This window comes from Amblyomma americanum, chromosome 1 (genome assembly GCF_052857255.1).
Source record: "Amblyomma americanum isolate KBUSLIRL-KWMA chromosome 1, ASM5285725v1, whole genome shotgun sequence".
Lineage (NCBI taxonomy): Eukaryota > Metazoa > Arthropoda > Arachnida > Ixodida > Ixodidae > Amblyomma > Amblyomma americanum.
In genome coordinates this window covers 554,461,067-554,483,189 of record NC_135497.1, presented here as the reverse complement: position 1 = coordinate 554,483,189, position 22,123 = coordinate 554,461,067, and the positions used below count along the sequence as shown (strand labels likewise).

The window sequence follows — 22,123 nt, the reverse complement described above, 5'->3', positions numbered from 1 at the left end:
CTGACATTGCACAGTACACGAGTGTCTTGCCTTACACCTCCATTGAAAAGCCGCCGTCGTGGCCAGGCTTTCAGAAAAAAGTCTTGCATTATATAGCTGTTAATTATTGGTTCTTGTTAAACTACAAAACGAAGTGGTTCGTATCAACTACTAGTACTCCTTATGACAAACAAACCTTCACCTACATGCAACCATCTCTAATGAACTAATAATGAAGATTTAATTACTTCCTGTAAACAAATCTCTTCAAACAGGTTTGCTCACAGACGATAGTAAAATGCCAGCATGGAGCTTTTCATTTTTATATGATTCATTCTTGTTGAGCACTGCTGTTTATGTTGCTGTTTCAATGCCATTGTACTACCTTTTTCATTGTTGTGTTTGTGGTCTGCGTATTGGCAGCTATTCTATTATTTGCTGTTTGCTTATAATTTTCATGTATAACTGGCCATCGTCTTGCCACATTGCCAATCAGCAACTTGTTGGTACCTTGTCAAGCAGTACAAGCTTTTAGTCTTGCACTCCTACTTCTGAAAGCAGAAGTACTTGCTGGAGGCGTTAGTTGGTTCATCATAAAGGTCAATGGCACAAAGGAACAAACGCAGGAAGACACAGCAGTGGCGCTTTTTCTATCTCTGTGTTTGTTCCGTTGCGCCATTCAACTTTATTCTGAAGCTAACGAAATCATGTCGGTCACAGGTGGAAGCTTCATATTTTTGCACACATCATCCACACACAAAGCAAACACAAAAATGTGATGTAAATGTGACCCAATGGTGAGGGCTTTGAAAGACTTACAGTGTGATAAATTTCATTACATTCCCATCCCAACTCGTTAAACCAAAGTACGCTTTCTGTGGACAATTTCATGATATTGCTATTTTGCTGTTGTCCAAATTCCCCACTGTTCTATAACTTGCCCCCCCCCCCCCCAAAAAAAAACAGTTATGTTGCAAGAAAAATATCAGCCTTGTAGCAAACAGTTCCTGGTGAACATGCAACAGCCATTGGTTCTGAGTGGAGAAGCAGGTGGAGTGTTACTGCGAGAGCAGCAGCAATGTACTTTTGATTATTACATTTGTGTACCCCTGCAGTGTATGCATGGGCTCTGTTAATAACTAATACTGCAAGCTACTACGGTAGCCAGCCCACATAATACAATTCAATGTTTAAAACACAATACAAAACTTTCAGCAGTAAAAGATCTTTCATCTCATCACATGCTGTAATATCAAATAAATTCCAGCTGTTTGATCACTCTTTATTGAGCGAGTCATTATTTTCTTTGTTGTCTAGAAATTTTGCAAGCAGTTGCACCATGCTTGCATTTATGGCATTCGCTTCCTTCTGGAGGTGCACTATTATCTTGCGCATTTTGTGTGCCTTGCGGTCTGCCTTTGCTGCTGCCTCGCTTTCTCCTTTATGGAGGGCAACTAGCTGCTCTACAGCAGATCCATGTCATTTGTGGCGGCTCTTTTGGGGTTCCCTTCTTTTGGCGCTTGTGCCAGCACCGGCACTGCTGCTTGCCCCTGCTGTGGCACTGCTGCTTACGCCAGCACTGGCTCTGCTTGTGTCACCGCTGCTGCTGCCTGTGCTTTGCAGTACAGGTACTGCAGCACTGGCACTGTAAATGGGGGAGCTGGCCGCAAGTTGTGCGAGGTCGTCTCTTCTGCTTCCTTCAGGCAGGCTTTCCTCCCATGACAGGAGCACTTCCGAGCCGTGTGGTGCCTCATTGACAACTGGCAGCTGAAAATGATGAAACATAAAAGACAACATGTTATCTCAGAAAAGATATTAAATGTGTCTTAATGTAATGCAATCATCCGCTTCCATAATATATTACAAAAACACTAACTTATGATGGCCAATCTGGAAAGAAGGCAGCGGTTCAAATTTTTGTTTTCCTGCACATAACTAAATAGGTATATGAAGATCCAGACATGTACATCAGCATTCTAAAGCCCCAACTTTCACATGAACCCATGGGTTCAGTTCAGTTTTTTCCTGAATACTGTTGCGGAGTGCAACCACCTTCCTTTAGGTTTATGTGACTCGAAATATTTTGTGAAGGAGTTGGAGGATTTTTGTACGGCTCCTAGTGTTGGTGTTGTGATGAATGTTGGATTTTGTCCTTTAAATGACTTGTGGCTGTTGCGGCTAATGGTTTTATGGCTTTTATAATTGTGTGCCCTCCTGCTTGGTCCAAAGTCATGGCCTGCAGTATGTACAAATAAATAAATGAATGAACAGGTGGGCAAGACAGTATTCCAAGCTGATCAAAGTCAATACCAAGCAATATGTTAAACATTTGCAAGCATGTGGGGCATGGTTGACCCAGGGTAAATCGAGCTGATGAGGTTGAGTTGAACAGAAGTACATGGAAGGTGAGGTGCGAACTCTGGCACGACAAGGCGCTGCGATTTGAAGACGCAAGTGCAATTTCCGCTCCCCATTGCCATTAATGCCCATGGTTGTGGGAGTAGCTTACTCTGAATCCCCCCCTCCCCCGTATCTGTCCAATGGTTCCAAAGGAAGGATTGCTGGGTCAGTTGGTTCATCATTCAAGGCTTAAAAGCTGCACGAAAAATGGGATGATACAGAAAGAAGGAATAGACAGCACTGAACCTGCAATTGAGTGTATTTTATGTGAAACGGCAATAAATACAGAAAGCATGCACAAAGAGCTTATAGACAAAAATGCAATACAATACAGATATTACTTATACTTGGAACGAAGACAGCGCAAGAAAGGACAACCACAGAAGAGGACACTGCACAAAGAACGTTTCTCTTCTGTGGTTGTCCTTTTTTTACGCTGTCGTTCATTCCAAGTATGAATCACCAACTAGCCCACCACTCTGTTTTATTGAATTACTTGGGCATTACAGATATCACATAGAAATTTATTATCTACTTTGCTACTTCCCTTCAGTGTCCCTGTAGAGAAACAACAGTTCGCAATAACAGCTTATGATCCACAGATTGCTGTGTTACTCCACTGTATTCAAGCCCAGTTGCTAATGGAATCAGTGGACGACGATGAGTATCTACAAGAGAGAAGGATGAAGGTGAAGCTGCATGTGCACAGGTGTGAAAGATGAATTGTCATACAGCACTAGCAATATTAATATATCACGCAAATAAAGGCACCAAAATTCTGGTGCATACCATAACTTCATCTTACCAGAGACTTAAGTCGTATCCATCTGCAGTGTGTGCCTCTTGACATATGATTCCCACCTGAAAAAAAAGGACGTAACCTAAACCAGCAATGTACATTGAACTCCCTGTACAACAAAGCGTTCTTTGCTCTGGCATGGCAACATTAAGTATATGGAAAGACAACCAGCTAACTACCGATATGTATATATCGATATGTATAATTGCTAGAAAAAAAAACAAGGACTTATGAACGAGCAGTGGGAGTTGCTTGGCTAGTTGGTTCACGTTTCATGACAAAGAACAACAGAACAAGGCAAACATGTAAACATGGAGGCCAGTGCCCATGTTTGTGGGAGTGGTTTACACAACTGCTTGAGTCCGTTCTTTATTATCTATTGTTGGCCAGCATTTTATAATGATTATAAGTTCCGCACTGAGAAATGAGCAGCAATAGAATTCTGAAGTGATCTGAACGACAGATTACACGCAATGGTATAAATCACAAATTACCTCTAAACTTTCCTCGACTCGCCCATCATCGTTGATGGGAAGGCAGCCGAGGAAACTGGAGCTGCCAGTAGAAGATTCATGGGACACCAGGCGACCCAGTTGAAGTGCCTGTCCGTCTCAGCTGCCTGGACAAATAAAAATGATATGAGCTATTAAATGTGTTGCTAAAAAAACATTTGAAGATTGTGATTACAGCATTTCTCTCAGTGGATTAAGCTTCACTGTACACATTCTCAATGCAAGAATAAAATTTCATAGATATGTGTCTAATGCACATGCACAGGTACTAGTGAAATTGATGCATGCAATTTACATTTGCAATGTGGCTAAACTACATCCTGCTAGTTGCTGCTTTGCAATTGAAGCCACGACTGTGCATTATGGTTGAACTATTGTCATTCTAGCAATATCTTTCTTGGTTATTTTCCAGATTTATTTCTTTTATATATCGTTCCCAGACGGAACTGTGTATACTACTACATAAATGCTGCTAGTACACAGTGAAGCCTGGTAAAGAAATATGAAATAAATCTAGAAATTCAGTTAATACATTGTTGCTCTAGCAGGTGGCCAGAAATATTGACGCGTACAGCAATGCTGTCAGCGCTGCAGCTCGCGATTTGCAAATAAAAACGACGACCAACACGTCTGTAACGAGGAAGACGAAGTTTGCATGCAGCGCCGTGCACACGTGCACGAGCGAAGATTCTAAGTGCTGCGTATGCTGTTCCTGCCTGGGGTCATTACTCTCGATTCTTTACTACCTCAACCATGCATTCTTAAGATCATCTTCGACACTCCAGAACTGTGCGACGACGGCGAAGAGAATCGATGCGTTGCTCCAGCGACAATACATGCTACTGTCGCACATATCGAGGCTGACGTAAGCAGTTCAGCTGCACTATGAAAACAGCGCCAAGAACCCGATGGCACGAGCATCGTTCGGCAAAGGTCGCACTTACCGTATTTCTTGTTGGGGTTTTCCATTTTCAGCTTCACTTGTTTGCTGGTGTATGGGCCTTGTCCCGGCGGTAGCACGGCGTTCAGTTCCGCTACAATCGCAACATATATCCGAGCGTTGTGCGTGTTACCGTATCAGATCCGTATCAGATGCGTATCAGGGCCACGGTTGTTGAATCAAGCCAAATGACACAACTCTGGGAGGACGAGTCGTTCGATGTTGCTGCAGCCACGGGCGCCGCCATCTTGTCGGTTAAGGTAGCAAACGGTGGTCAGCAAGCTCGGTTTGGGTAACCGTGGTTAGGTGGCGTAACTGCAGTTTCGTCTGCCGTGTGAGCGCGGCTAACTATAGTTACAGGGAACCGTAGTTGCCTAAACTGTGGTTAAGGTCGCCCGTGTAAATGCGGTATAAGGGTGTCTGGGAGTGCACACGAGCCCAGTTTTGCTGTAATTTGTTGCAGTTAGCTTTCCCTGCAAAGAACGAAGTACATTGAATGTTTGTGCAGCTGGGTGCCTGTGTGAAGACGAGCCGCCTCTTCTGCAATGTCGCTAGAAGAGCGCCGTGCGTGTCGGCGTTAAGAGTAGTGGAGGCGGTCGCTGGAACCATAGCGGACTTATAATAAACATTCTCTTGGCAGCGTACCTTGCAGAAGTTTGAGTTGACGCTACAGAAGGCTACGTCCCTCTCTCGCTGGCCGACCAGGCACGGGTGGTCCACTGAGAACTTCTCGATGGTGAAGTCCGCGTCGCACGTGTGGCACCGCACCCGGGTGCCGAAGTAGAAGTCCGTGTCCCCTGCGGCGCCGCGCAATATCTTGTCATAGGCGGAAGGCTGAGCCAGGTGCTACGCTCTTGATCTGCTCATACACAGCAATTCTGGACAAAAGCATTTCAACGGGATCCTATATTGTAAGATTTTACTATCTCCCCTCAGCGGGCTTTATTTTTTTTTTCTATTAACGGTCTTGCTGTCGTCATAACACGTTCACAAGTAGTTTTCTATGACTGTCTTAAGTACTCTGCGCGAGCGATGAAAAAAGCTTAAAAGCAAAATTTTGATGCGCATCGTAAGAATCTGCTAATCATAACAGTAACTTGCAATATTCTAATATTCAAAATTTTTGTCCGAGGAAACTGGACTTGTTTCCACATTGATTATTTTTTATTCCCCATAAGTTCCAGTTGCAGCCGCTGTTCCACAAATTTTATCCATACTCCGTTTGATAAATCTGATGCAACGCTGTCAAAGGTATGGAAATAGTCTGCAAGAAAAATAAAAAAGAGGCATGTTTATATATATATATATATATATATATATATATATATATATATATATATATATATATATATATATATATATATATATATATATATATATATCAACATGCCCCCTTTTATTTCACCTACAGCGATATTCGGAGGTCGTGGGTTCGGATTCCACCGGCGGCATGGTTGTTTTTTCGGCTGCTTTATAAGTAATTTTCTTCAGGCCGCAGATTAATCGAAGTAATATTCTACCATAGATTGGCACTACAAATTAAAAAAAAAATAAACATTCCCCTGTGCACCTTGGTTTCGGGGACTGTTGGCTTCGTTCATATGTTTGTCAAACGAGCCCCTCATTTTATTTGCCTTGTCTGCTAATAGCTTAACGAGGGTCTCGGTTCTGGCAGTCTTGATGCCATAGGTATACAAAAGAGGGTTCTCGCACAGTTTCCGCTCTCGCCGTTAGATGACGTTCCAAGTCACACTCGCAGTATTACAGGACGTGCTACGTCCGCCGCTATGGTCGAGGGTAGCACTGGTGAACGCTCTCAAGGTTCGCGTACACGCAATAAACATAAATACCCACGAGAGCAGCAGATTGGACAGCCGTCGCCGTAGCTCAGTTGGTAGAGCACCGGACGCGATATTCGGAGGTCGTGGGTTCGGATCCCATCGGCGGCATGGTTGCTTTTTCTGCTGCTTTATAAGTATTTTTCTTTAGGCCGCAGATTAATCAAATATTCTACTATAGATTGGCTCTACAAATTAAAAAAAAACATTCCCCTGCGCACCTTGGTTTCGGGGACTGCTGGCTTCCTTCATATGTTTGTCAAACGAGCCCCTTATATATATAAGGTAAATGAAATGACCTTGGTTTCGGTGACTTGGCTTCTTTCATATGTTTGTCAAACGAACCCCTCATTTCCTTTACCTTATATATATATATATATATATATATATATATATATATATATATATATATATATATATATATATATATATATATATATATATATATATATTCAGAGAAAAGACATCTTGGCACGGTCAGTAGTAGTGAATAAAAAGAGACCAACGTTTGAAACAATGTAATTTGACATTTCGGCCGTGGAACGGCCTTCATCAGAATAGCAGAATAGGAACGGAGGACACAGAATATGATGGAGGGTGAAAAAAAAAGTACAAACATAAATGCACAGAAGATTAAAAACGTATCACACAAGTGACTAGAACACGAATGTGGGTCACAATGGCTGAACAGGGGGGCTACGTTGCGACATTTAGTGCGTTAACAATCTTAGCTACAGAATGCGATGACAGATGATTAAACGTGTCATGCTTGCAGTGCAAAGATGAGAAACCAGAATTACTCGACAGCAAAGAACTTCAGAAGCCAGAAGTTGCACACTCTAAAAACACCAAAATATACGGTCACTAAAAACACAGGTCACGATAAAGCAGCATAAACGGTAACAGTATTAGCTTTTATTACACCCTGCCAAATTAACTCATGACGCTATCTGCCTGTTCTGTCCGAGCAAAAGAAAAGAATAAGAAGCATACCCGTGCGGTGATGTAAAAAGATGAACGTAGCGAAATTTTAGCTATATGATGGAGCAGCAAGTTAAACATACAGGTGCGATTAAACGCAAACGCGGTGTGTGATATACATGAAAAAAAAGCACGAACAGAGTAGCACTTAACATCGGTGGATATCAGGGTGTTTGGACTGGTAGGGTGCTCAATTTCGCCGTGCTTTCGTTCAAACCAGAAGATACTGTATTACACTTATAGATCAGGAAAGACTCTCTAATTTCTCGGTCGTGATTAGATTTAAATGCAGATTCCAGAATAGTAGCTGTAATGTGATCAAATGAATGACCTGGGAGCTGAACATGTCTTGATAGGGGTAGGTTTGGGAGGGATTTAACATGGGCTCTGTGGTTATTGAAGCGTAATCTAAAGGGGGTTTCTGTCTGGCCTACATACTGAAGGTTACATATGATACACTGGAGTAGGTAAATGACGTTCGCACTATGGCAGGTGAAGTCACCCTGAATTTTTAAATGAGTTAGAACCCGTACTGCTAACGCTCTGAGACGTGGTCATATGCGGACAAATTTTACAGCGGCTCCTGTTGCAAGGGTAACAGCCTGTGGGTTGCGGAGGACTAGTTTTTGAAGAAGTTAGTATGTCCCGTAGATTTCTCGATCTTCTTTAAACAGCCCTTGGTGGCTCTACGAATATTTCCTTCAGGCGAACACTTTGCATGAGAATATTATAGTTGTTTTTAAGATTGCCGAAACTTTTGGTGCGGATGCAGAATGAGTGAGGACAAGGTTGGTATTCGAGTAGGAAGTATCTGGTTTTTCTTTAGCGAGTAGAATCCTTTGGGATTGTGTATCTGCGCGCTGTATGGCGCCATTGATCAGCTGAGGGGGTAATTTTGTTTAATGAGCGCGCTACGAAGAGTGGCGCAGTTGCTTTTAAAGTCAGATGGTTTCGAGCAGATACGTTTGAACCGAAGTGTCTGACTGTAGGGGATGCTGGTTTTAACATGTTTGACATGGCTACTGTCAAAGTGCAAATATCGCTGGCGGTCAGTAGGTTTCCGGTACAACATTGTAGTCAATCTGTCTTCATGAAGCGAAACGGTGACGTCAAGAAAATTCACTTCACATCTAGAGTACGTATGGGAAAATGATATAGAATGATGCAGGTTGTTGAAGTCGGCTATAAATGAAAGCAGCTCGTCTTCGCCATGGGGCCAAATAAGAAATATGTCATTAATGTAACGCCTATAGTAAACTGGTACTAATGACCGGCTTTTCAAAAATTTGGTTTCCAACAAACCCATAAATATGTTTGCATAATTAGGGCCAATGCGCGTGCCCATAGAAGTGCCACTAATTTGAACATAATGCTTTCCCTCAAACTCAAAGTTGTCAAGTTCTAATATCAGTTTAAGTAAGGTGGCCAGTGTACCACCGTCCACTATCTTTTCAATGCGAGCTTCATTGTAGACGGCCACGACGGCGCGGATACCACCTGCATGCGGAATGTTCGTATAGAGTGAAGTGACGTCGAGGGTGACAAGCAAAGAACCCTGAGGAACGACAAGATCAGCGATATCGGACAGGAAGTTAGTAGTGTCCTTTATGTAGGACGGAAATGTGGGCGGAATTCTATTAATTAGCGTATCGACGTAACGGGATAGATTTTCCGTAACAGTGCCGACACCAGAAACGATAGGTCGACCCGGAATGTTTACTTTATGGATTTTTGGTAACAAGTAGAATCTACCAGCAACCGGGCTAAGCGGAATGATTGAGCGAAAAACGTTTTCTGTAATTTGGTTATCATTATAAAGGTCTAGCAATGCATTCATAAGAATTTCTTTGAACTGAATTGTGGGGTCATAGTCTAGAAGTCGATAAAAAGAACTGTCTGCTAGCTGCCTGTGTGCCTCTGCGACATAATCACTCTTGTTCATTACAAACACAGCTCCACCCTTGTCAGCAGGCTTAATGATGATTTCATTACGAGATGCGAACTGTTCCATTGCTCTAGTTTCGCGCACTGAAAGATTACGGTGGAAAGGTACCTTACTCTTGTACAGTTGTAGAATATCTTTTTTGCACAGCACCAATATAAAACTCTAGGCACTTGTCCCGCTGTGTTGGGGGGGGGGGGGCAGTGCTTGTAAGACGGCAATGAATTTCGCGGGGCGTTAGAATTAGGTTTGTCGTAAAAAAATTCTCGAAGGCGCAGGTTGCGGGCAAAATTGTCCAAATCTTTCAGCAGCTGGAACTCGCTGTAGCCGCCTATAGAGGGGCAAAAACTAAAGCCACGGGACAACACGTTGTTTCTTCCAAGGTTAATTTGTAAACAGAGATTTATTACGGTCAGATTATCTTGACTACTAAGTTATTTGTTGATGGCAGGCACTTCCGAGGAAGCAGAGGGCCAATCTGTGGCTGTTGAATGAGGGCCGAATTCATAACCATTAAGTTGTTGCTGGGGAAAAGAGCACTCCACGTTGTCACGAAATAACTTTCTTGTTCTTAAGGCACTAAGTTCATTTAGTTTTTTGGTTTCATATTTTCTAATGCAGCTGATTCGACACAACCGAGTTTGTAATGAGAGCGCATTTGGTACTCTTTGTTAACAAGCACTTTCTTGGAAGAGGCATAGTGCTCTAAGACAACACTGGTTAGTTCAAGTGAAGCGGTCGTTAGTATTGTGTTCCACTTTGTTTTATTTCTGACGGACATTTCACCTATAGCTGGCTTTACTGTTAACCGAAGGCCCTTCGGGGCGACTGAAGCTGCCAAGTAGGTGCTAAGGGTGGAAATATGCAAATCATGGCGAATACGTTTTTCGGCAAGTTTTCTAAGCTTTAGAAATCCGAGTGAAAAAGACGTAGATTCACAGTTACCGGAAACTGGTGTGGCTAGTCAGTCATGCTTCCCAGGCCGGGAGGAGTTCCGATTGGTACTGCGGAGGTTGTGGTGGCTACCTTGGGATGTAGCAGTGGTAGTCCGACGTGCTGCCGCGGAGCGTGGCTTAAGCTTAGAGGTGGTCGACGAACTGCTTGAGGCTGAATTAGGTCCTACACTTGCACTTAGTGGGCCAGTCGGAGGCGCACTCGTTGAAAGCGGTGTGCCAGACGGGGAGTTCCTTGAGCGTGGGGTGCTCTGGGCTGAAGAAGCTGCTGCATTTTCATTGGGTGGCTGAAGTGGCGTCTTCTTCGTCGACGTTAGGTTCTAGTGCGACTAGTAGATGGGCGGTTGCTGCTACTTGTATAGCAGCAGGTGTAGCAGTCGTTCCGGCAGGCAGGTGGTTGGGAAGATGCTTGACGGAAACAGTGGACGCTAATGTAGGTCATTCGTTGATGCTGGACGGAGGAGCAGGAGGCTGGTTTTTTAAGGAAGGACCACTGGAAATAGGGCTCGATGAAAGACTGTGGCTTTGCGGCTGGTTACGTGGAAGCGGAGTTTCAGCACCTGAAATCTCGGAGCAGGGTTGAGGTGCAGGTGCGCAGTCATTCCAGGAAGGTGAAGATTTGTCGTAGAACGGCTTGAAACAGATCTCTGAGATGGCCAGCAAGTAGTGCAACGCCTTCGAAATTTGGGTGCAGGCCGTCAGCTGCTAGAAAACGGGCCGTCGGTAGCCATTCGAAGCCGTGCTGTAGGAAGGAGACGAGTTGAGAACGCCGACAGTAGTGTTGCAGAAGGTGATTGAAGTGGCTGGCTTCTTGGTTGCAGCGTTGCACGAACGCGCCATTTTGGTTCCCTCGACGACGGTTTTTTTGCATATATATTTATATATATATATATATATATATATATATATATATATATATATATATATATATATATATATATATATATATATATATATATATATATATATATATATATATATATATATATATATATATATATATATATATATATATATATATATATATATATAACTTATGAAGGGCGCCAACAGTCACCGAAACCAAGGTGCATAGGGAAATGTTTAATTTTTTTTGTGCTTAACAGTGGAATAATAATAATTAATGTATCGCTTAAAGAAAATTACTTATAAAACTTATAAGCTACTTATTACTTATAAAACTTATAACAATTTATAAGTAATTTTCTTTAAGCGATACATTAATTAAGTATTATTATTCCACTGTTAAGCACAAAAAATATTAAACATTCCCCTACGCACCTTGGTTTCGGTGACTGTTGGCTCCCTTCATAAGTTTATCAAACGAGCTCCTCATTTACTTAACTTTATATATATATATATATATATATATATATATATATATATATATATATATATATATATATATATATATATATATATATATATATATATATATATATATATATATATATATATATATAATTTTTTATGGGGGATTTAACGTCCCAAAGCGACTCAGGCTATGAGGGACGCCGTAGTGAAGGGCTCCGAAAATTTCGACCACCTGGGGTTCTTTTACGTGCAGTGACATCGCACTGCACACGGGCCTCTAGAATTTCGCCTCCATCGAAATTCGAACGCCGTGGCCGGGATCGAACCCGCGTCTTTCGGGCCGGCAGCCGAGCGCCATATATATATATATATATATATATATATATATATATATATATATATATATATATATATATATATATATATATATATATATATATATATATATCTTAGAGGCACAACGTACACAACATCAACCGTGCATTCAGTGGCGCGGATTTGGTGATTCTTTTTGCACTGCCTAACCAATCTTACTTTGTTCAAGGTGCAAACGCGCGACAGCCTGCAAGGAGCAGAAGGAACCACATTGTTCTTACACCTGCTGCTGGTCAGGAACATATCGGCCAGACAGGTAAGGCTTTAATGAAAGAGTGAGGCAGCACAAGGTTGCTATAAAAAATGATTATGGCAGCCCCATGGCAACTCACCGCAAAAGCTGCAAATGCCGTCCCTGTTTTGAAAACACTAAATTCATTGCAAGGTCTAAAGACGAATTATAGCGTGAAATATAATCGAAGCATATTACATCAAACAGATGGGGCCATATCTGCATACGCAATCCATCTGTGTCGCTGTCAGAAGAGATTAGTTTTCTTAGTGGGTCATTGACAGCGTTATAATCATTGCTTTGGTCCTTTTGGTAGATGTGCCTTTGTTACGCCGCCCCTTGTATCTGTTTTGCTTTTATCTTTTTGACTGCTAGTGTGGTTATTAAGTGGTTTTGCATGAATAAACTTAGTTGGAAGTTGGCGCCAGTCCTGTCTTGTGTGTGTTGTCTCCGTCTTTTAGCGCCAGTACGCTTTTTGCGTAAACCATGTCATGCTACAAACAACTAGCTCAAATAAAATTCTTGCTGACCGGGACCGGACGCACTGACGACTGCGAGAGCGACGTGTCTACGCCAAATAGATTAGTTCCTTCCTTTAATATTTAGAGCATTTAGATTTAGTTTAGTTTTAGTTAGGCTAGTTTTTAGATTTAGTCCAGTGAGGTGAAATGCAGGCGAAAGAGCAGAGAAACATATTGACTTGCGCCAACACAGACAGGTACCAAAGTGGAGCAGAAGGAAAGTGTATAAATACCGTGTTCCAAGTAAAAGATCCAGTTGCAAGTCTTGCGTGTGTCCTGTCTCTTACTCTAACTTTGGTCCCTGTCTGTGTTTGCGCTAGTCAATATGTTTCACTGCTACAACCAACTAGCCCAAATGAAATCCTTAGAAAGAGCAGATGAGTAACCTAACGGCCGGGTCTATTCTGGCCGGCAGCTGTAGATTTGCAGATCTCATTAGTGAGTTAACTAATTTTGAAAGGTAGTTATTTTTTTTTCTAAGGGATCGGCTTTTGCGGTAGACAGAACTTTATTTGAGCACGTGGTTGCAAGTGTTTTTTTCTTTCCAGCATATTTCTAGTATTTTGGGGTAGCAATGATGGAATGCTTCAAAGATGGTCAAGCAACTGAAGGTTAAATGCAAGGAGTGTGAGGCATCGGTGAATTTGAAGGAAACGCGGTTAGAATCTGTAGAGGCCGAAGGTGCAGATTTTATGTGCAAATGCTGCGTATTGGGTGCACGCTTGGAATGGGCTGACGAAGCGAACATTAACCTAGCGTTACATATGGATGCTCTCGAAAGAGAGCTACAGGTGGAGAGGGCAGAAAGGCAAACTTCAAGAACAGCTTAGTCAACTGTTGGACGCAGAAATGGCGGACATTCCAGCGTCAGCCACGTGGATGGGGCTTTCACTGGCTTGGACAGCGATAGGAAAGTCAGGCAGGTTCATACTGGAACAGCTACGCACGGGTGGCAGCTAGGAAGTCTGGAGGCGATGGAGAGAAGGGGAACAAGCTAACCCCAAGGAATGAGGTGAGAGTCAATGGTAAGAGGCAGCATAATCCGAAAGTTAGGATGGAGGAAGGATTATGCCTTATAAGTGCTTATCGGTGGTGACTCAAATATGAGTAGGTGCAAAAGACTATAATAGCGCGTGTAAAGGATGATAAGCGGGTAGCAGTCGGGGCATTCCCAGGCAGGAAAATGGACGCAGTACTGAGAGAGACAAAAAGGAAACTTTCTCAGAATGTTGCTGAGCGCAATTTGGAAGTGATAGCGGCGGGGCTAAATGATGTCCTGAATGGTGAAGCCGCAAAAGTAGTGGAAAGATTAGCGGAGGGAGTTGACGATTTAAGGGCGATAGCACATCAAGTGCGGATCGTGGTGTGCACAGTGTCGGAGGTGCAAGGACGGAACGGAGAGGTTGCCAAGGACGTCGTGGCTGTTAATCGAAAGATAAGGAAGTTAAATCAGGAGAAAGGCTTTGAAGTGGCAGACATAAACAGGGAACTGCATAGAGCAGGCTTTGGCAGAGGCTTTACACGAGATGGCATCCATATTAATGGAAGGCTAGGAGCAGGGATCGGCTGGCGCCTGGCAGGCCGGGCAGTAGCTTTCTTAGGGGGTCCACTGCGGCTCAGAGTGTAGGGGTAGGTAGAAGCGAAGTAGAAACTGTAACAATAGCGGCTGAGCCCAACAAAATGACCACTAGGAGGTCCAGAAAGAAAATTACCAAAAATAAATTTAACACCAGTGTCAGGTACATAAAAAAGCAAGGCGATAGAAAGAGAGCGAAGTGGTTAGAGATAGAACAGCAGTTAAAGCACGAAGAAGAAGGTGTGTACGCGCTATGCGAGACACATCTCAGGGATCTCGAAGACCCACCATATATTGATGGCTACGTCTGGGAAGGAAGCAACAGAACAACAACGGAGAGGAAGGGAGGAGGAGTAGGTATGCTGATACACCAAGGAACAAATTGGCAAAGAATAAAGTCAACTTGCAAAGAACATGTCTGGGTATCAGGTATAAGCAGTGTTGTAGGCGTTACTGAAAAAAGTAACTAAATACGTTGCTCGTTACGCTAGGAAAAAAGGAACGCGTTAGCGCCCTACGTTACTAACAAAGAAAAGCAAAGCGTTACCGTTACCGAAAAAAGTACCGCGCGTTACTTTGCCGTTACTCCATGGTCATAAATTTTAATTAGTGTGTCTTCGCCTTATAAACTCACGATAACAATTTCATACAGCTCATATTTCACACAAAACTGCTAGCCTAAACGGCGATTTTACGCAAAATCTTGATTTAACGAGAATACTTTGCACAAATGTGCAGGAGTTCAGCAATACTATAGTGGCCTAAAGTTTCATGTAGATTTACAAGTGATAGATTCTAACTCTAGCACATGGTGAAGCCACTTTCTGAATGTGACATTTAGCACAAAATGACACTTCATCATCAATTCTAACTTCATAAAGAAAACACAGCTGAACTCTCAATAAATTTCAGGTAACTCTGAAAAATATGACGTTCCAAAATGCTCGGCATGCTTCCACTCTGTAGAAAGTCGTGTGTGTGTGAGTGGTTCGGGAAGGGGAGGTAGGTGAAGACAAGAGTGTGAATGCGTGTTTGTGCACGTGTTTCGTACTTTATGGCTGTTCTGTCTTTTTTTTTAGTTGGGTGCGTCGTCAACGGCAGATGTTTTCTGGCATGCATGCCAGCCGCAACAGAGGTCGTCGAGATCATCTGTTTGTTTATATGCAACATCAATTTAGGTGCTCTGCACTTTTTACAAAAAAGAAGGGCGGAGTGGGGGACTATTTGAACAAAAGTAACTAGTAGTGTGACACCTCACGTTACCGAAAAATGTTAACGAAACTACGCTACCCATTGCAGTTTCCAATGGTATCGAGTACGTTACTAAGTTACCGAAAAAAGGAACGCGTTAGCGCCAACACTGGGTACAAGTGCAGGTAAAAGGCCATGGCTAGGGCTAATTTATTTAGGGACAAGGGACAAATGCAGGCAAGAAAACAAGGATATAGTTAAGTTTATCAATATCGGTATAAAGCAGTTTGCAGACGGTGCCGAATTTATTCTGCTGGGTGCCATGAATGGTCACATCGAGTGTCTGGATGGATACACAGATTGTAACTGGAAGTTAATGCTAGACTTCTGTGAGTGACGCAACCTAGTTATTGCAAGTAAACTAAGTGTGAGGGACAAATCACGTGGGAATCCCGTAACAGGCAGACGACCATTGACTACTGCTTAATGTTGCAGGGGATGTTCTTTGAAATAGGTTAGTTTCAAAAAGGCGAACACAAGCCGAGAGAACGACGACACGACACAGAAGAGCGCTGCTAACAACTTATTTTAATTTTCTCGCCAGGGTACATATTTAAAGGCTTCTCACATCACATGCGCACAACCAGGGGGCGTCAACGTTTTCTTCAAATCAAAAGTTTTGATGTATCACCAGCTAATCTTGAGTTTATGGCACGGCAAGCAACAAGTAATCGAGAAGATGAATCAGTGTAAAGAATAAGGAAGAAAAAACAAACAGGACGAACAAAAACGTGCTCAGTGCTCAGGGCCGGATTAAGAAAAATGGGGCCCTGGGCTAATGCGCATGCAGGCCCCCTTTCCCTATACTGACACCCCCCCCCCCCCCCTGTCGCCTGCTACGCTACTGGAAATATGCTGTTTCATTTTAATTCCATCGAATTAAAAAGAACGAAGTGCGATCAACATGATTATTATTATTGTTATTATTATAAGGAAATCAACAAAACTTGCTTGAAACGCGTGCTGTTGTAAACACCAACAAATATGTTCATTTTGTGATTAATCTGCATTCTGTTTTCAGCAAAAGCTAGGCTTTAAAGAAAAGTTTAGTGCTCTCAGGACGAACAAGAACGTAGAAACGACAACACAGCTCAGATGACGATCCATCAGATGCTATAGGCTTTGTTTGCATCACAAAGTTTAATCCCGTGAGGAGACGCATGGTTGTATCCAAAACATTCTTTATTAAAATTCAAGCATCAGACTCCAGTAATCGTTATACACGCTACTCTATAAATATGCAATATATATATATATATATAATACTTAAGGCCATACAAACAACATAAAATTGCAATAGAATACAGATGAAAATTACCAACTGTAATTAAAAACATTATTTGAAAATATTTTCGTTAAACGTAAGACAAACAAAGACGACACCAAATAAACGTGGCGCTATCAAAAACAACAAAAATACAGTTCTTTATAAGCACGCTAAATATCGGAAGAGGAACCAACAAGAGACGGTCACCGAAGATTTGCATATCTTGAATTACACTGCTCAGCGTTTCATTGACAACGTGGAGGCTGGGAGGCGACACAGTGAACTTATAGGAACCATTCATGCATAGCGCAAACAGTCCTCTTTTAAAATGGCATCTTTCGCGCCTTCGCTTTGGCGAAATCAGATATAGTCTGTTCGAAGGATATATCGCGGAGGAGGTCACTTTCAATGGACATGATAGCAAGCGAGTTCACTTTGTCGTCAAGAAGCCTCGGACGAAGGCGATTTTTTATCAGCGACATCTTGGAAAACGATCGTTCGGTCTTACCGTTTGCCACGGGTGTGCTTAAGTACATTCGCAAAGCAATAGAAAGGTTCGGAAACGCATCAATAAGCTTTCTTTCGTGCACCAACTTCATTATTCCCAGGGGAATCGTGTTCTGGCACACAGAGTTGAGCAGAAAGTTCCCAAACTGAACGATTTCATCGGAAAATGCTGGCTCCAAATAATTTTTGCAGGTTTTCACCAACTTCTCAGCCTGCTGTGCCAGAGAGGCCTCGCTCCAAACTTCTGTCAGCAATTTTAAGAATCCGAACCTTTCGCAGAGTTCAGTGTAGGCAGCCTTTCGCACTCACAAAGCAGAGCCTAGACTGTCAAGTACAACACTGTAGGTCTCTACGATAAACTTTTTCCTACCTTGTAGCGCACTATCGTTTTTTCGGTCCCGGTGCTTACTCAAAACGATGCGTTTGCCCTCATCCTGATAACATTGATTGGTTATCAGGATTTTTCTCTCTTTCGTTCAGATCGTAAAAACGCACGTGGTGGTGGTGTTCTGATTGCGGCAAGCAACACCATGGCGCCCGATGCGGACGCATGTGCGCGCTGCTCCCAGCCCATTCGTGGTAGGCAGCAGTTTTTGCCGTGCGCGTCTTGCAGTCAGCGTTTTCACTGCAAATGCATCAACATACAGGCCGAGGAATACAACATCCTCATGGAATCCGGTGCCAGCAAGTACAAATGTGTTCATTGCGTGAAGCGGCGTGATCCTTCGGCGGCAGAGCTTATCGGCGGAGCCGGGGACACGGAAACGCCCCCCGAAGTGCAGCGCTCTTCCCTGGATTTTCAAGACTCAGATTCCATCAGTGCTTCCCCGAGTGTTGTTTTAATGCTACAAGAAATGGCTAGTCGAATGGATGCGTTAACTGATGAGGTGCGACAGCTCCGTGCGGAAAACGCGCTCCTGCGTGAGGCTTTGAATGGCCTGAGTGCGTCTGTTCGTACCGTCAGCCAGAGTGAGTGCTCGCATTTTGACTGCTCGGAATCTCCCAGCTACGCTTCAGCCGTGGCGGCAAATCCGCCTGCTGGAATGTCGGCCCCTCCATCGAAGCCTCCTGCTCAGGACCAGAGTACTCATCTGCAACGCCCGTCGAAAGCGGTGAGCCAACCACCTCGGCCTCGAGCAACGTTTGGCACAGCTAAGCAGTCCATGCTTAAAGTAGCGCCCAGACTACCGGCGAAGAAAAGCTTATTTGTTTCTCGTCTGGACCCGACAACAACGGCGTCGGACATACAGGAACTTTTGGCGGACACAGTAGGTGACAAGGTTGTTACTTGCACAAAACTGAAAACTAAGTACGATACATATGGCTCCTTTCACGTTTCTATGGATGAGCATTTATTTGAACTTGTGAGCAAACCGGAAGTGTGGCCTGATGGTTGCGTATTTCGCCCTTTTTATGGAAAGCTGTGGTCTTCACGGCGCTTTGATGACCCTAATGGTGCTCTAACTACATCCGAAAATGGCTCAGGAAATTAAGCTGTATTACCAAAACACGAGAGGGCTGCGAACTAAAAGGGAAGCTCTCTTCGCGAATGCATACGAATGTGAGTACGACATTATGTGCCTGACGGAAACGTGGCTAAACTCATCATGTTCAAGTGCGTGTTATTTCTCAGATGAATACACTGTTTTCAGGGCCGATAGGGTGTACTCTGACAAGATTAAATACGGGGGCGGAGTTCTGATAGCCTGCCGTTCTGTGCTAAATGCATTTAGGAGACCAGACCTAGAGACATACGAAGAATGTGTGTGGTTGGAAATTCCAACGTGTGACAAATCGCACTATCTAGTCGGCTGTTACTACTTTCCACCAAATTCTGCTCCTAACGTTTTTACCGATCATTTTTTGGATATTGGGGAAAAAATTGATTTTTTGAAGTACAAGGTTCACATCTACGGGGACTTTAATCTTCCTAAGGTCGATTGGTCCACTGGTTTGGTCACTAGTGACTGCACAGCAACTCGAGAAAAAGCCGAATGTTTAATTGATTTTAGTAATTTTCATGGTTTATATCAATTTAATACAATGAAGAACTGTGCTGGAAACATTTTAGACCTAATTTTATCTAATGTGCCTCTTTTTGGCGTGCAAGCGGTGCGCGATCCTCTTGTTCTAGTAGACAAATATCATTGCCCGTTTACCTTGTCGTTCTTCTTGTCGTTTCGTGCAGTGCGTGAGATGGTGCCAGAAAAATTTAGATACGCGTATGGCAATTACTTTAGGCTGTACAATGATCTTCTGGCCTACGACTGGTCAGAATTGCTTGAGACTGAGGATGTAAACACAGGCGTTGAGCTACTTACATCAACTGTACAAGGTATAATGAAAAAATGTATACCTCACCGTAAATCGAAGAAGTGTAGATTTCCATGCTGGTTTTCGCACGATTTGAGACATTACTTGAAGAAAAAACAGAAGTATCACAAACTCTACGTGAAATCAGAAAGTGAATATTGGTACCAAAGATATTCATTGTGCAGAAAAATTGTGAAAAAACTGATTGCACGTGATGAAGCCGACTACCACAGACTTCTCGAACAGAACTTTAAAAAGGAACCAAGCAGTTTTTGGGATTTTGTGCGCAAGCAAAGAAATGATAAGGTTAGTGCTGCTGTGATAAAGACGCGCGATGGCATCTGTTTTAAACATCAAGATGTGTGCCAAGCTTTTGCTGATCATTTCAGCTCTTGTTTTGTGCGCCATGATAACACAACTGCTGTTATCACTCTTGAAGACAGCGCTGACTGTTTAGCTTATGATATTGTCACCGAGCATGAGGTTCTTTCGGTGATTCAGAAACTTAAGCCAAAACTTTCAACAGGAATTGATGAAATTCCCAGCTTCATAATCAAAGGATGCGCTGACATTTTCGGCCCTGTTTTGGCGCATTTGTTCAACTTATCGTTGCGAACTGGTGTTTTCCCTCGTCATTGGAAGTTGTCAGTAGTTGTTCCTGTATTCAAGTCTGGCGATGCTTGTGATGTAAACAACTTTCGTCCTGTGTCACTAATTTGTTCTTTTGCGAAAGTTTTTGAAATGATTATGTGCGAACGCATGGGCTCATACTTCAAACAGAAGATCTCGATTCTGCAGCATGGTTTTTTGAAAGGTCGCTCTGTGGAAACGAATTTATGCAGCTTTCTTGATTATACTGGGCCACATGTATTTAATCGTGGTCAGGTAGATGCAGTCTACTTTGACATGACTAAAGCTTTCGATATGGTTTCCCATGAGGTACTTCTGATGAAGATGGAAAGATACGGACTTTGCCCCATATACTGCAGGTGGCTCAAAAGCTACCTTGGCAGCCGCCGTAACATGGTACGATTTTCCGGCTGTGTGTCCAACGAATTTCTGTCATCTTCGGGAGTGCCTCAGGGCTCCAACTTAGGACCGCTGTTGTTTTTAGTGTTTATTAATGATTTGCCGTTACATGTCAAGAACTCGAGAATTTTGCTCTTCGCAGATGATTTCAAATTATTCCGTAATATTGGAGATATTGAGGACTGCCGCCAATTGCAAGCTGACATTAACAACGTTGAGAATTGGTGTTTGATGAATCGCTTAAAACTGAATATTAAGAAGACTTCCGTTCTGTCTCTAACTAGGAAACGCGACACAGTTACGTTTGATTACACACTTTTGGCGGGTGAGATTTCTCGCGTGGCTCATGTACGAGACCTTGGTGTTGTTGTTGATTCAAAGCTTGATTTTAGACTGCATGTAAATTCAATTGTGTTACGCGCATTGAGGCATATTGGTCTTATCTCTAGATTAACAAAAAAATTTCGACGGCACGAATGTCTACGCACTCTATACTGTGCCCTTGTGAGACCGCGTCTTGAGTTCGCGTCAGTAGCCTGGAATAGCGTATCTGTCGCCTATTGCACGAAAATTGAAAATGTCCAGCGTAAGTTCATACGCATCTATTATGATAGATATATTGGTCGCCGTCGTTTCTACGACTATGATTCTCTCTTGGCAGACCTCAATATGTCTACCCTTGGCGACAGGCGACGCATACGTGACATGCAGTTTCTGCAAAACGTCGTGCGCGGTTACATTAACTGTGGGACCTTACTGATGTCGCTGAATTTTCGTGTGCCGCATGCAAAAGCTGCAAAATGTTTCGACACATTTTATCCCGATTTGCACGCCATCTGTCCAATGACTCGTTTACAAATCTTATATAACAAAACGTTTAATGACATGGACATATTTGCCTAATTGTTGTTTTCGTGCCTGCTTTTAAATCTTTTGAAGTGATGTTTTTGATGTATCTGACCTAGTGTGCGCTCGTTTAGGCCACTTGGCTGTTGAGGCACACTCAAATAAACATATCTATCTATCTATCTATCTATCTATCTATCTATCTATCTATCTATCTATCTATCTATCTATCTATCTATCTATCTATCTATCTATCTATCTATCTATCTATCTATCTATCTATCTATCTATCTATCTATCTATCTATCTATCTATCTATCTATCTATCTATCTATCTATCTATCTATCTATCTATCTATCTATCTATCTATCTATCTATCTATCTATCTATCTATCTATCTATCTATCTATCTATCTATCTATCTATCTATCTATCTATCTATCTATCTATCTATCTATCTATCTATCTATCTATCTATCTATCTATCTATCTATCTATCTATCTATCTATCTATCTATCTATCTATCTATCTATCTATCTATCTATC

The 22,123-nt window shown here is 42.6% G+C and overlaps 1 protein-coding gene and 1 long non-coding RNA gene across 2 annotated transcripts in view; both read right to left on the bottom strand.

The window, feature by feature from the left end:
• The window catches only part of LOC144116342 (uncharacterized), a 204,246-nt gene that overhangs the window by 104,216 nt on the left and 77,907 nt on the right, over positions 1-22,123 (bottom strand). The window contains exon 2 of the mRNA XM_077651088.1: positions 5,276-5,427. Coding sequence (XP_077507214.1) covers positions 5,276-5,427 — 152 coding nt within the window. The remainder of the gene's footprint in view (positions 1-5,275; positions 5,428-22,123) is intronic.
• On the bottom strand, positions 1,250-3,801 carry LOC144116343 (uncharacterized). Its single transcript, XR_013311846.1, has 2 exons — positions 3,673-3,801; positions 1,250-1,746 (listed from the first exon to the last, which is right to left on the bottom strand). It is a non-coding gene; the product is annotated as an uncharacterized LOC144116343 (long non-coding RNA).